The sequence below is a fragment of the Cariama cristata genome, unplaced genomic scaffold, assembly GCF_000690535.1.
Source record: "Cariama cristata isolate BGI_N322 unplaced genomic scaffold, ASM69053v1 scaffold10218, whole genome shotgun sequence".
NCBI lineage: Eukaryota > Metazoa > Chordata > Aves > Cariamiformes > Cariamidae > Cariama > Cariama cristata.
The window spans coordinates 5,480-17,427 of NW_009632846.1; the positions used below are offsets into that span (position 1 = coordinate 5,480).

General features: G+C 53.3%; 1 protein-coding gene across 1 annotated transcript in view; it reads right to left on the bottom strand.

The window, feature by feature from the left end:
* Positions 1 to 867: 867 nt before the first annotated feature.
* Positions 868 to 11,948, bottom strand: part of LOC104166561 (plasma membrane calcium-transporting ATPase 1-like) — a gene marked incomplete at its 5' end in the record, with an annotated part of 22,023 nt that continues 10,942 nt past the window's right edge. Inside the window, 7 exons of the mRNA XM_009706531.1 lie at positions 868 to 1,173; positions 6,640 to 6,756; positions 9,093 to 9,275; positions 9,651 to 9,758; positions 10,132 to 10,343; positions 10,795 to 11,008; positions 11,116 to 11,307. Coding sequence (XP_009704833.1) covers positions 868 to 1,173; positions 6,640 to 6,756; positions 9,093 to 9,275; positions 9,651 to 9,758; positions 10,132 to 10,343; positions 10,795 to 11,008; positions 11,116 to 11,307 — 1,332 coding nt within the window. The remainder of the gene's footprint in view (positions 1,174 to 6,639; positions 6,757 to 9,092; positions 9,276 to 9,650; positions 9,759 to 10,131; positions 10,344 to 10,794; positions 11,009 to 11,115; positions 11,308 to 11,948) is intronic.

Genomic DNA, 11,948 nt, shown 5'->3' on the forward strand with positions numbered 1-11,948 from the left:
GCGTTTTTCTTCACCACCCTTCCACTGCCAGCTCACCTCCACCTTGCTTTGTAGAAAAATCAGAATCTTTTACATCCAGCAAGGTTACAGCCAAGTCACCTTCGTTCCTTGTCTACCAATTACTGCTTTGGAAACAGAGAGAGAAAAGTCTATCTGCGCACACACAGAAGAGGAACTGTAAAGGCTAGGTACCATTTTTCAAGGTGGAAGACTGATGTACATCCCTGTATCTATCAACCTGTGAGTAAACACCTTCCCCCTGGCTGGGGTTTTTTTTTGTTTATTTTTAAATTTTCGCACTACAGTGCTAAATCCCCCATTTCCCACTGTGAAGTTACTGGGGGCAAATCCCACAAGCAAAGAACAAACCCCAAGGTAAGAAGAAAACCCTAAAAACCACAAGTGGAAAAAAAAAGTCACAAGTGCACCCCAACCCTCAGGCTGAGAGCGTGCATGTAAGACTACAACAATTTGAACTTTCTTTGAACATGCATTTTTCAAAGTGAAAACCCCCAACAGATGCATGGAGCCCAACTCTTGGAGAGGAAATAACCTGGCTGCTTCACTTGGGCGAGTACCACTGAAAATTAGGGATGGAGATGCACAATTTTGGCTTAGCCTCTCTCCCAACACCCAGCATTGTGGTACTCTGGTTCCCACTGCTAAATAACGGTAAAAAACAAAACAAAAACAAAACAAAAAAAAAATCCCAAATCAAAGAAAACCCCCCAAAACAAAACACCAAAATGATATACGTATGAGCAGTTTGACACGAAGTGACCGCAGTGTGTGATCAGTTACTGGTGCCAATATCACACAGGGCGAGGGGCGAAGGTGGAGGAGGAGGAGGGGTTTGAAGTTCTAAGGTCAAACTGATGTCTCCAAGCTGTGTAAGGGGCTTTCGGGCTCCGGGACGGTGACCTCAGCTTGATCGCTGTCCACTGCATTGTTATTTCTGTTGAGGGATGTAGATCCACCCAGGCTACCCCCACCTCGCTTTTTGAGTCCATCAGTCTCGAGGTCGTCTTCAGCGCCGTCAAGGAATGGTGTTTGAGGCTCGTCTTCCTCCAGGATGAACTCTGGGTGAGTCATGAAGTTATGGATGGAGCTTCTGGATTCGGGTTTCTCGAGGCCTTCGTACAAGGAGCTACGGAACGCATTCACCACTTTGATCTGCCGGGAGGCGAGGAGCGTGGGGGATAAACAAAAGAAGGGTTAGCAGCAGTTACGAGAGGTCAGAGCTCCCAGGAGAAAGTAAAAATAAATAATAAAGACACAATAAAACAAAAAGCACAACAACAACAACAACAGACACTACCACCGAACAGACAGCTAAGTCAAAATGAGAGATCTATGGTGAACTAGAAGGGCCAACATGGATCAGACTCAGGCACTAGTTGTGTGATGGGGAATCAACCGACTATGGGGCGACTTCAGAAGCTGCAAGAAAAGACATAAAAAAAACCTCAAAAAACCAGATCACTTCGAATGAATGGAAGCCAAAATGCATTAGTTGTCATTACATGTGCACACGCGTATCTGTGTGTATAAACAAGGACAAAAAAAGTGGAACTACAACTCAAAAAAGAGGTGGGTTAGACAAACAGTGGGTTCACTTCAAGGCAAAAAACTCTACTGTGGGAGCAATGCGTGTGTTTGTTCTATTTCATTTTTAGACCTATAGAAAGGAATGGGCTTTAAAAAGGTGTCACAAACTTTTGAAACCCATGTGAAGCAGTAGGTTCAAGTGGATGCTATGACTAGTAAAACCAGACCCAGCTAAACATGCAAGAAGGAAGCCAGATCTGTGTGAATTTCCCCACACGGCTGCCACCTGGACCCCAGGCAGGAGCTCTGGATCCTTTCCTACACCGACATGCTGAAGAAGACCCAGTGTTTTCCAAAGGCAGCTATTCTTTCAGATGCTCTGCATGTAAAACAAATCTCAAACTTTGTCGAAAGCCTGGCCATGCACTGCTCCTGTGAAACCCACAGGCTGTCAGTACCGCCAAAAGTCAGGCTTAACATGTTGGAAGCAGATCCAGAGCCCGGATTGGAAAACCAGGGTATGGCTCTGCTACCTCCATTGCACTGGAAGGGAGAGGTCTGGAAGAAGCCCGGATGGTGGCTAGCAGTGGATTCACTGCTCCCTCCAGTTCCTCTGGAAATCCAGCCTTGAGCCTTTCCAGCTCTCACCCTCCCTTGCAGCCAAGTCAGTTGTTCGGTTGGATGGATGACAAGCATCAGATCCAGCGAAGGAAGGGGCAGGAGGCGGCAGCGGTGTGGGGCTCCAGCAGACATCCCCACCCCAGCGCAGACGCTGGTATGCACGAGACAACCAACATGTGCACCTCGGGTGCGGCAGAGCACTCCAGCTCTCATGACTCAGGGCTACAATCACTCAAAAGATATCAAAAAGCATAAACTGAAGGATAGTGATGCAGTATGTGGGCTTTTGAAGCAGAGCTAACAAACCGAGCAGCTGAACGTCTCCCAAGTCTTAGAGGACCAGGTGAAATCACACACATGGCTTTGCCTTTTACTGCAAAGCCACAAGCTACCCACCATGCGGTGCCCTCCAAAGCATCCCTCTGGTTGCTCCGCTGTGTCTTACACCGATGCTCTCCCCGCTGACCCTTTCAGGCCAGAGCCAGCACGTTGCCTCTCTCCAGAGGTCTCCCCATCCTGCTGCAGCAGGTCACACCAGCACCCTCCTGGCTCGTGTCACCCTCCCAGTCACCTGGGAGCTGGGCTGTCTCCTCCTTTTATAGAGGGCAAAGCTACTGACAAAAGTTGTCATCAGGGACCAAGCATCTTGCGCAAGTTCTCACATGTTTTACGGAAACAACAGAAGTCTTCACTCTGTTAAGCGGAGTTCATCTGGGACCATGAGGTCTGCTCAGCTCCTCCTCTCCGAAGGAAATGCTTCCAGACCACCATGAGACTTTGTTCAGCAATGCTGAGCGCAGCAGGGAAGTCGGTAAAACTTCCCCATAGCAGCGCCAGTCATCCTGCTCTGTCTCTTGCCCCATGGAAGGAGCATTGCTACTCACGAGCTACCTTCACCTGCTCCCAACACCCAAGGAACCCAGTTGTCACCCATGTCACCCACAGTGTCCCTGTGGACTGAAGCTGGTCCACAAAAAGGAGGAGATCTACAGATCCCACATAAGGAGTGCTCCTCCACAGCATCCCTACGTTACACCCCAGAGAGCCTCCCCGTCACTCAGCCGCTGGCCGAGGGAGTGGAGAGCGTGCAGAGCTGCTGGAGGGAGAACGATTCAGATATCCCCTTGCAAGCCGATGAGGCACATGTGTGTTCTGCCGCTTCTTTGCAAATGGGCTGCAGATCTGGTGGGTGAACAGAGACGACACCCCTCTTCCTGGTGAGATGAGCCACGTTAAACTGTCTGCCTCAGTCTGCTACACAGGCAGTCTAGGAGGCAAGTCACCAACCAGGACAGCCAGTGAATACCTCCTAGGGATCTTTGGTCTCAGCACAAACAGCACTCACAAAACCAGAGTGAGTTACTCAAAGAAGAGTCTCGTGCCTGGAACCCCGGAGATTTTACCTGCAAGGTGTTCCAGTGTTCCCCTTTTGCAAGGGATGCCCTTCCGAGTCCACTTTCCATCTGGCTCAGAAAGATGGTGCTGCACTACACGGGGCACCAATGTGGCATCCCCCTGGCACAGGCTCAGCACATCCCAGCTAGAAACAAACCAGCCAGCTCTTGCACACACACGTAAACTCGATGACAGACACTCATGAGGAGATGAGCGTGGGCCATGTACCCCCCCATGATGCTGGAGAACCAGCTGGCCTGCAAAATGGAAAGTTTATGTAGCTGGGAACAGAAATTCAGAGCTGTGTTTGCTGCACTAACAGCCACAGTAAGATCCTGGATAAATTCAGTGTTTAGTATGAATGCACAGGACAAGGGAGACCACCAAGCAGGCCACCTTCTACCAAGACTGATGGTCTGTCATCAACATCTTGAGAACAGCAACTGCCAAGCACTGACAAAAGCACTGACCCCTAAAATGCAGTGTGCAAAACCAACTAAACCAAGTATAACCAACCTGAACAAGCTAACGAGAGCCTAGGTGATTGCCAAAGCAGCTAGTTGGTCAGTCTAGCACAAGCTCAGAGGTAGAAGTAGCTTCACAGGAGTCCTCCCTGCCCCACTACTTCAAGCATTGGTGAGTCCAGACCCTATCTACCACATCGCTGCCTTCAACTCCAATGAACTTTTACTGCAGCTTTCTTCAGATTTTCTTACTTTGATTTAACTATCTCTGTCAGCAACTGCTGTGAAATTAATTCAGCTGTTCCCTTGTCAAAGGAACTTAACAGCAAGGAAGTGTGTTTTGAATGAGCCAGGCAGTGCAAACAAAAATGAAATCCTTTGCAACCAAGCTGAAAGCCCACCTCCCTCCCTGCCCATGGCCAGGCTTACACCTCCTCTCCACCTCAAACCTTTGCAACCTCCATAACCTCCAAGCTTGGAATTTATTCTCATTTCACACCATCACTGCAGCACCGCAATGTGCTGGGTAAACCCCACCGCTCACATGAAGATAGAAATTACATCTTCTGCACGAAGCCAGCATCAGCTCCACCACTGACCTCTGGATTGCTTTGCCCAGCTCCCTTAAACCAGGGAAAACCCCCAAGGGAGAGCAGCACAGCTCTGCAAACCATCTCCTGAGAGTCATTCCTGCGACCTTCCTCTCCTCCATCACCCCAACAGGGGCACAGCACACAGGGCTGCCGAGGTCCAGCCTCCGAGACCTCATCCCACAGAAGTGCAGTGGAAGACAGAGGGACACCATTAATCTGTTTGGAGGGAAGTGGAGCTTTGAGAGAGAGGGAAGGGAAGCGGCAGAGGGAAATAGAAGTCTAGGCAGAAAACAGAGGGAAGACTTAGCAACCTGGGTTAGCTTCTGGTAAAGTTGTTTGCTGCCTGGAAGGGTACAAGCTAGCCAAGTTATCTATTTCCTTGCTGCAAATCGTGGAGAACATTAATCCACAGACTGCAAAAAAAAAAAGAAAAATCCTGCATTTTGGTCTTGTCCACCCAAGCCCCCTACCCTGAGACCCCTCTAAGCAGGTTTTCTTCCAATTAGAAAGTCTTGGTGATGCACAGATGCAATTGGGAACAGAAGGCAGCTGCACTGCTTCAGAAACATTGGGGTTAAACAAAATAAAATTCAAGCATCAGTGTCAGCTAAAGAGGGAGAAAACAAAATAATCAGAAATTCTCTCTTCTCTCCCACAGTGCATAAACAGTGGAAACTGAAAGCTATTCAAAAAGTCACCAAGGGTATTTCTTTAATAAGAGGAGAACACAGAAAATGACTGTGCAATAAAAAAGCCAATTATCCAGGAAAGATACACTACCTACTCATAGCCTGACACAGCCCTGCAGAGAGAATTCACACTCACATGCTCATATACACAGCTCACAATGAACATGGAGAGAGGCACTGCACCGGAGAGGGCTTTTCTTTGGTCTGGAAACCCACAGCTAGATCCACGATTCAGCTTTGCCACTGATGTTCAGCAATGTTTTCCATCTCCGTTTGCATGCAGAGTCGCGTGTCTCTGCATACACCGAGAACCAGCGTGTGCAGAACAAGCTGGGCACTGATGAGCCGCTGCAACGGGGCAGCGATGCTCCAGCTATGTTGGGGGACCAGCAGAACCCTGTGCCGTCCCCACAGAGCTCCAGGGCAGCAAAGGGCACGCTTAAGTGTGCGGGCTTGCTCAGCTCTGTCTCATACGGCATGCAAGTTAACAGGTGGGACAGGGGAGGCTGCTTGCTTACAAGCCAGCTCTGAAACAGCAGGCTGAGCTGCAGGTGAGTGGTCCGAGCAGCTCTGATGCATCAGCACCAGCCGGCTGAGCCACGGTAACCGGTTGCTCTCACACACCGTCCAGCCTCCCAACCAAGGCAGGAGCAAACACCCCTTCTCACACGTGTGCGAGAGGCAGAGTGCATACAGGCAGCCCGTTACTGCGGCTCAGCCGATCCCAGTAGCACACTAACTGCTGTGGGAAGGTCCGAGCGGCCACTCTGCCTCCAAACAGATTTACAACTTTAGGAAAGCAATGCCTCTGCCCATCCCTGCCCTTCTGGGGCATCCTGGGGCTGGGCAGAGCCGCATCGGAAAGAAATGGCAGCTTTTCGGCACAGCGTGCCCTTTTCACAGCAATGCTTTTAGTTGCTCATGAACACGCGGTTCTTCTGACAAGAGCCACCAATTTTTGCACCCCTGAGGAGGGGGGGCTCATACTCAGTCCTGCAAAGGAGGAGAGGAGGTAAAAATAGAGGAAGCAACAAGGAAAGGGGGCGGGGAAGGACCAGAAAGTATCGTAAACTTGTTAAAGATGCAACAGCATAAAAACTATTTTTTTTTAAACACTCTCCCGCCCCATCCTTCATTTTGGAAATCAGTGTGCGAGTCAAGGTTTAGAGGGAGAGAGAACAGGCCGGGTTAGGTTGGTGCAGGTGCTCTCTGTGGTTATTAGAAGTCATGCATTGTAATAGACTATCACTCACTGCCCGCAGGAGGAGATGCAGCAGCAGCAGCAACAGCAGAAGTGGTGGGAGTGGAATTGACGGAGGAAAGAGCTACATGGGTTGGGCTAGAAACATTTTTTACATCGTGGTGCTGGCTCACGATGGAAGGCTGTCTCCTGAGGGCTCCCTGCAAAGAGGAGGCGCCGGTCTGGAATGTGTAAACTACGTCCATCTGCAAAGAACCAGAGAGTGAGATAGCGTCGCCCCGGCCAGAGACAGGGAGAAGGGTCAGGGATGGAGGGGAGCAGGGAGGTTGGGCAGACACACACGGACAGGAAGGAAGGAAGGAGGAGGACAGAGAGGTGGGGAGGAGAGAGGTCCCCCAACCCACGCTCCTGTAAACCCACACCAGGTTTGGCTGGTGTTTCTGGGAGCAGAGGAGAGATTGGCTTCCAGCCTCTGCCCCGCTCTCGCAGGCACGAGAGGGGCAGGGTTTATCCCACCACCAAGAAAGAGACCGTGGTGGAAGGGAGTGAGAGAGGAAACACCTTGGGTTATCCTGACAATCTGCAGGAGGAGCAGAGAAAGAGAGAGGGTGGGCAGAGGTGTGAGCTGGCAGCCAGTGGTCCAGAAAACTGCACTGGGAAAGGGTTTCTGGTCCCTCAGCCCCATGGGATGTACAGCTGAGGGGCTGAATCCTGGGACACACCATGTGTCTGCAGCTCCCGTGGCAGCCGGCCATGTTGGAGGACGTTTCAGCCCCTCTCCCAGGCTCCTGGCTCTGCACAGGACTCAGAGCTGGTAGGGCTGGGCAGGGATGCAGCAGGGAAGCACCCTTGGTGGTGGGTCACACTGAGGCCGGAGGAACCGAGCAGCATCCAGGTGCCACCGTGGCTTCCCAGACACTTTGCAGCTGGACTGTCTCCAGCCTTGTGCCAGCCAGCCCGCTGGCAGAGCGCACAGCCCTGTGTCACCCCAGCTTGCCGACACGGCTCCTCAGGAAGGGACCCCTCCTCCAGACCCAGGTGCAGCTCTAGCTCACCCCAGAGGTATCGGACACACTGCTTCACTCCTTTCCCAGTTTGATCTCCCTCCACAGAGGGACCCTCTTTTCCCTAGTGCACCAGGCTGGTCCACGGGGAAGAGCCCTATGCTTTCGCCTAAGACACACTGAGCCAGGACAGAAGCCCCAAGATGCTCGGGTTGGACCTGCTGGCTGCTCTGCTCGATGCACAGGGCATCGCTGCCAGGAAAGGAGCTGCTAAAGAGGCTCCATGACATGCCTGCATCCAGGAGCGTTTTTCATGTTGCAAGAGCTCGTTTCAGCCCAGGTTCACCCAGCTCAGAGGCTCTGGGTTCGGCCCCAGCAGCACTCCTGACCGCTGGTACTGCGGCCATTCATACCTGCCAGGCCTCCAACAGATCTGGACGATTTTCGAAAGAGCCCAGTGCTCCCAGCATGTCTTTCATGTAAATGAACCAGACTGAGCTGGCAGCTCAGGTCCCCACAGCGCCAGCGACCAGCACTGCCCTGGGCTCCCAGAAGAGCCCGGCTGCCCCTCACCACTCACAACAGGCAGGGAATGAAGGCTGAACCTCACCTTGAAGCCATCAAGGCAACATCTCACAGAGGAGAAGCAAAGTTAACATGGCACAGCACGGCTGCTGTGCTCACTCCAGTCCCTCTGTCTGGGCCATTTTGATTATCTCCATTTGTCGGAGGGCCAGAGGAGGAGGAACGAAAGGTAACCCAGCAGTCCTGCATGTCGGGGGCCCCTGGGGACCTACAGCTTTCCTCCATGGGGCAGCTCTGTCCAGGCCTTGAGGAAAGACGAGGGGCAGTGAGCTCACTGCAGGGAGCTCTCCCTGCCCTGCCCAGCCAGCAGTCCGGGGGAAAAACCCACCCTTTCAGAAAAAACTGAGTCAGGGGGAAACAGCTGATGTAAAAACCATATTAACAGATAGATTCTCCTCCCCTTCTGTGCTATGGGGCCAAGAGCTCCAGGGCGAGGAGCGCAAAGAGCTGGCAGGGAAGGGTGGTAAGAGCCCTTGGCCAAAGGGCCGTCGGGAGGGATGGAGAGCACCAGAGGAGCGAGACCGCAGAGGGTCTTCGTGCAGGCAGATCCCTCCTGAGCACGTTCCCCGCTGGGAGTGGCATCCCAACGGCGACCAAGAGCAGCTTCAATGCTGATCCACTCACTCCACAACTCTCTAAGAGCCCGGGTGGCCCCGTGGGCTCCCCTGCAGCTTCCAAGTACCCTCTTCTGCTGCACAAGGTGCCCATCAGCAGCACATCCAGCCTCCTGCAGACCAGCCTGGCCTCCGGCTGCAGGACACCGTGTTCTGCACCAGAGCCGACCGGTGCCTCCCCCCACCCTGAGCTCTCCCAAAAGTCAGGCTGTCCTGGTTCCCCAACCAGGGCAGACCCTGAAAGGCACAGGTGGTGGGAGAAGTCTAGCCCAGGAGGTGATGGCATCCTCCGAGCAGCAGCTGTCACCTCTTTCCAGACAGAGCCCCTGGAGAGAAAGAGAGAAAGAAAGAGAGAGAGAAGGAAGAGCCGCACAGTACCTGCGTCTGTATCCTGTTGAGACCCCTGAACCACAGGATCTGCCCGCGCCGCAGCTCCATTTCAGCATGGTCGATCTCATCCACGTCTTCAGGCAGCTCCTCCTCTGGGATCTCCTCCTTGGTGATGCCATGCCCAGCTTCCTTCAGGAACTTCAGGTGGCTGGTTGGGACAGTGCAGATCAGCTAGGGAGAGGCAGGGAGAGAGCAGCTCCTTAGCCTGCAGGCTACGGCAGCACAGAGCCCACCGCCAGCCTCGACCAAGGGGGAGCAGCAAGCTGCCAGGGCTCAGCCGAGAGATGCCAGGATGCAGCAGAGACACGGCACTGCTGGATATGCCCACTGCAAGCACGGTGGGAACAAGGAGTAGATTAGCAACCTCCTCTCCTCACTGCTGGCATGGCATGGTACTGGGATGGAGCATCACCTCCTTCCAAAGCTACCTTGGATAAATACTGGGGAGAACAAGGGCAGCAAGGCAGTGGGAAGGGAAAGGCAGGCTGGGCTGCAAGCACGCCATGGCACGGAGGCATGCGGTGTGTTTTTCAGACCGGCTCTTACCTGGCCCCAGAGGAGCTCTCCCACTCCAATAAAAATACACCAGAACCACTGGCTCAGGGTGAGCCCAGAGCAGCTGAACGGCTTCCCACCAAACTCCACAATGATGATCTACAGCACAGGAGAGAACAAGTCACGCACTGGGGAGCTCCAAGGGCTGCACAGCACAGCCACGGGACGAAAAGGTCCCCTAGGGCCACACATCTTTTCTCCTCTTCCTGGGATCGTGAGAGGAGCAAGGACTTCACATCTAGGCTAGTAATTTTACAGGATATCAGAGGTGTGCTGGCTGGCCAGCCCTGGCATCTCCCAACACACTCTGGACCCCAATATTCAGGTTTTGTGTCACCAAGAAGCTTCTGGAGAAGAATAAGGGTGCAGAACAGAGCTGTGGGCAGTGACTGCAGCAGACAGAGGTCCTGTGTGTGGCACAGTCCCCTCCCAGCCCCACCATCTTATTCCCACGCTGTTCCCACAGCTTCACCTGAGCTGCAAATGTCCCCAGCACCACTGTGCAGAAGATAGGGTTGCGGTAGATCGACTCAAAGACGTTCCTCTCCCCGTGGATCTTGCGTGCGTTGATCTCATTGAACAACTGCATCATGACAAAGGTGTTGAAGACGATGGTGTAGTGCTCTGTGGGCGGGGAGTGGAGCGGGGCGTTCCGGCCACTGTCAATGTCAAAAAACTTCTCCCCTAAGCAGACAAGGGGTTTTGGGGAGGGGTTGGGGAAGGGCAGGGAAGAGAGGAGAAGATGAGATCCTGCTCCTTACTTCTGCTCTGCACTGGTAGAGAAGGAATTAGGACCCTAAGCTCTCGCTGAAGATCCCTTGATCCAGCTGGAGCCACCCATGCTAGTCCCACTGAATCCTTATTTCCTTAAAAATGTTGAAAAGCTGCTTCCCTGGCTAAAATTGTCTCTGCACTCAACGACTTCTAGAGAAAAAAAAAAAATAATCTTGTCCTTATCACCGCTCTGCTTCCCATCCATTAGTAAATAAGCTCTGTCCTGGCCAACGTGAGGTCACCAAGTCACAGCTGAGAACAAGGGTCCCCAACACTGGTGAGGAAAGGTGGCTTGCAAGGCAGGGCTGTGACTCGGCCCCTTTTCTTTTCCCCTGCCATTTCTTGGGGCCTCAAAGCTCACCTGCAAAAAGCAGCGTGAAAATGATAGTTAGCTGGTACACCGCATGCCCCAGGATGTTCTTCATCATGGTGCGGGAGATGAGCGGCTTGTTGCGGCCGTATGGCTTGCGCAGCAGGAGGGACTCGGACGGGGGCTCCGTGGCCAGGGCTAAGGAGGCGAAGGTGTCCATGATAAGGTTCACCCACAGCATCTGGACAGCCTTCAGGGGAGAGTCCTGCAGAGGGAGGAGAGAACATGTCACGCCACCAAAACCACCCTCTTTTCACTCCTTGTTTCACAGGAGCGTCTACTCTCCTCCAGCTGAGCCCAGCAGCCCCATACCTGTGTGATGCAGGCGCCCGTGAAGGCCACGATGACGGCCACAACATTAACGGTCAGCTGGAACTGCAGGAACTTGGAGATGCTGTCGTAGACGTTGCGTCCCCACATCACTGCCTTGACGATGCTGGTGAAATTATCATCCGTCAGGATGATGTCCGAAGCCTCCTTTGCCACGTCCGTGCCTGCGATGCCCTTGAGGACCAGAGAGAAAGCAATGGGGTGAGTCATGGATGCTCACTGACCGTCTGGCTCTGCTTCTTCCCAGAGACAGCCCCGAAAGAAAAGTCCACTGGAGCCAGAGGAGCCAGTGCCAGTCCTGCGTTTGACAGCAAGTCCTGCTATGGCTACGCCAACACACCCGAGAGCAGAGGCTCCAAAGCAGCAAAACCTTCAAGGACAGACACCAGCTCGGCTCCAGAGCAGGGCTGTGAGTCAGCGCAGCTTTTCAGGATGTCGCTGTGTGTGCCCCAGACAGGGGCCACAGCGTAGCAAAGCTGGAAAACAGCTTATAAACACGGCTTCCTCCTTATGCCAGGGAACATGGGCATCCCTGGCTGGGCATCTCTGCTGCAAGCGAGGGCTGCAACCCCCAAATGAGAGAGCGCTCAGCAGCCCAAAGCCCCGGTGCCTTCCTGGTGCCCTCTGCCCCATCCAGGGGCTGCCCACACCCTCCCAAAAATCACCTGCAGCATCGCAGCTGAACACAGACTGCTCTCCAGGAGCTGGGCTTGCTGTGTTTCTCACCACCGGCACACAGAGGCGCCCGCTTTGCTGTAATTAAATGCACCGAAGCGGTGCCCGTAACCAGCCAGTTCCCTGGTGCTTTCCTGGAG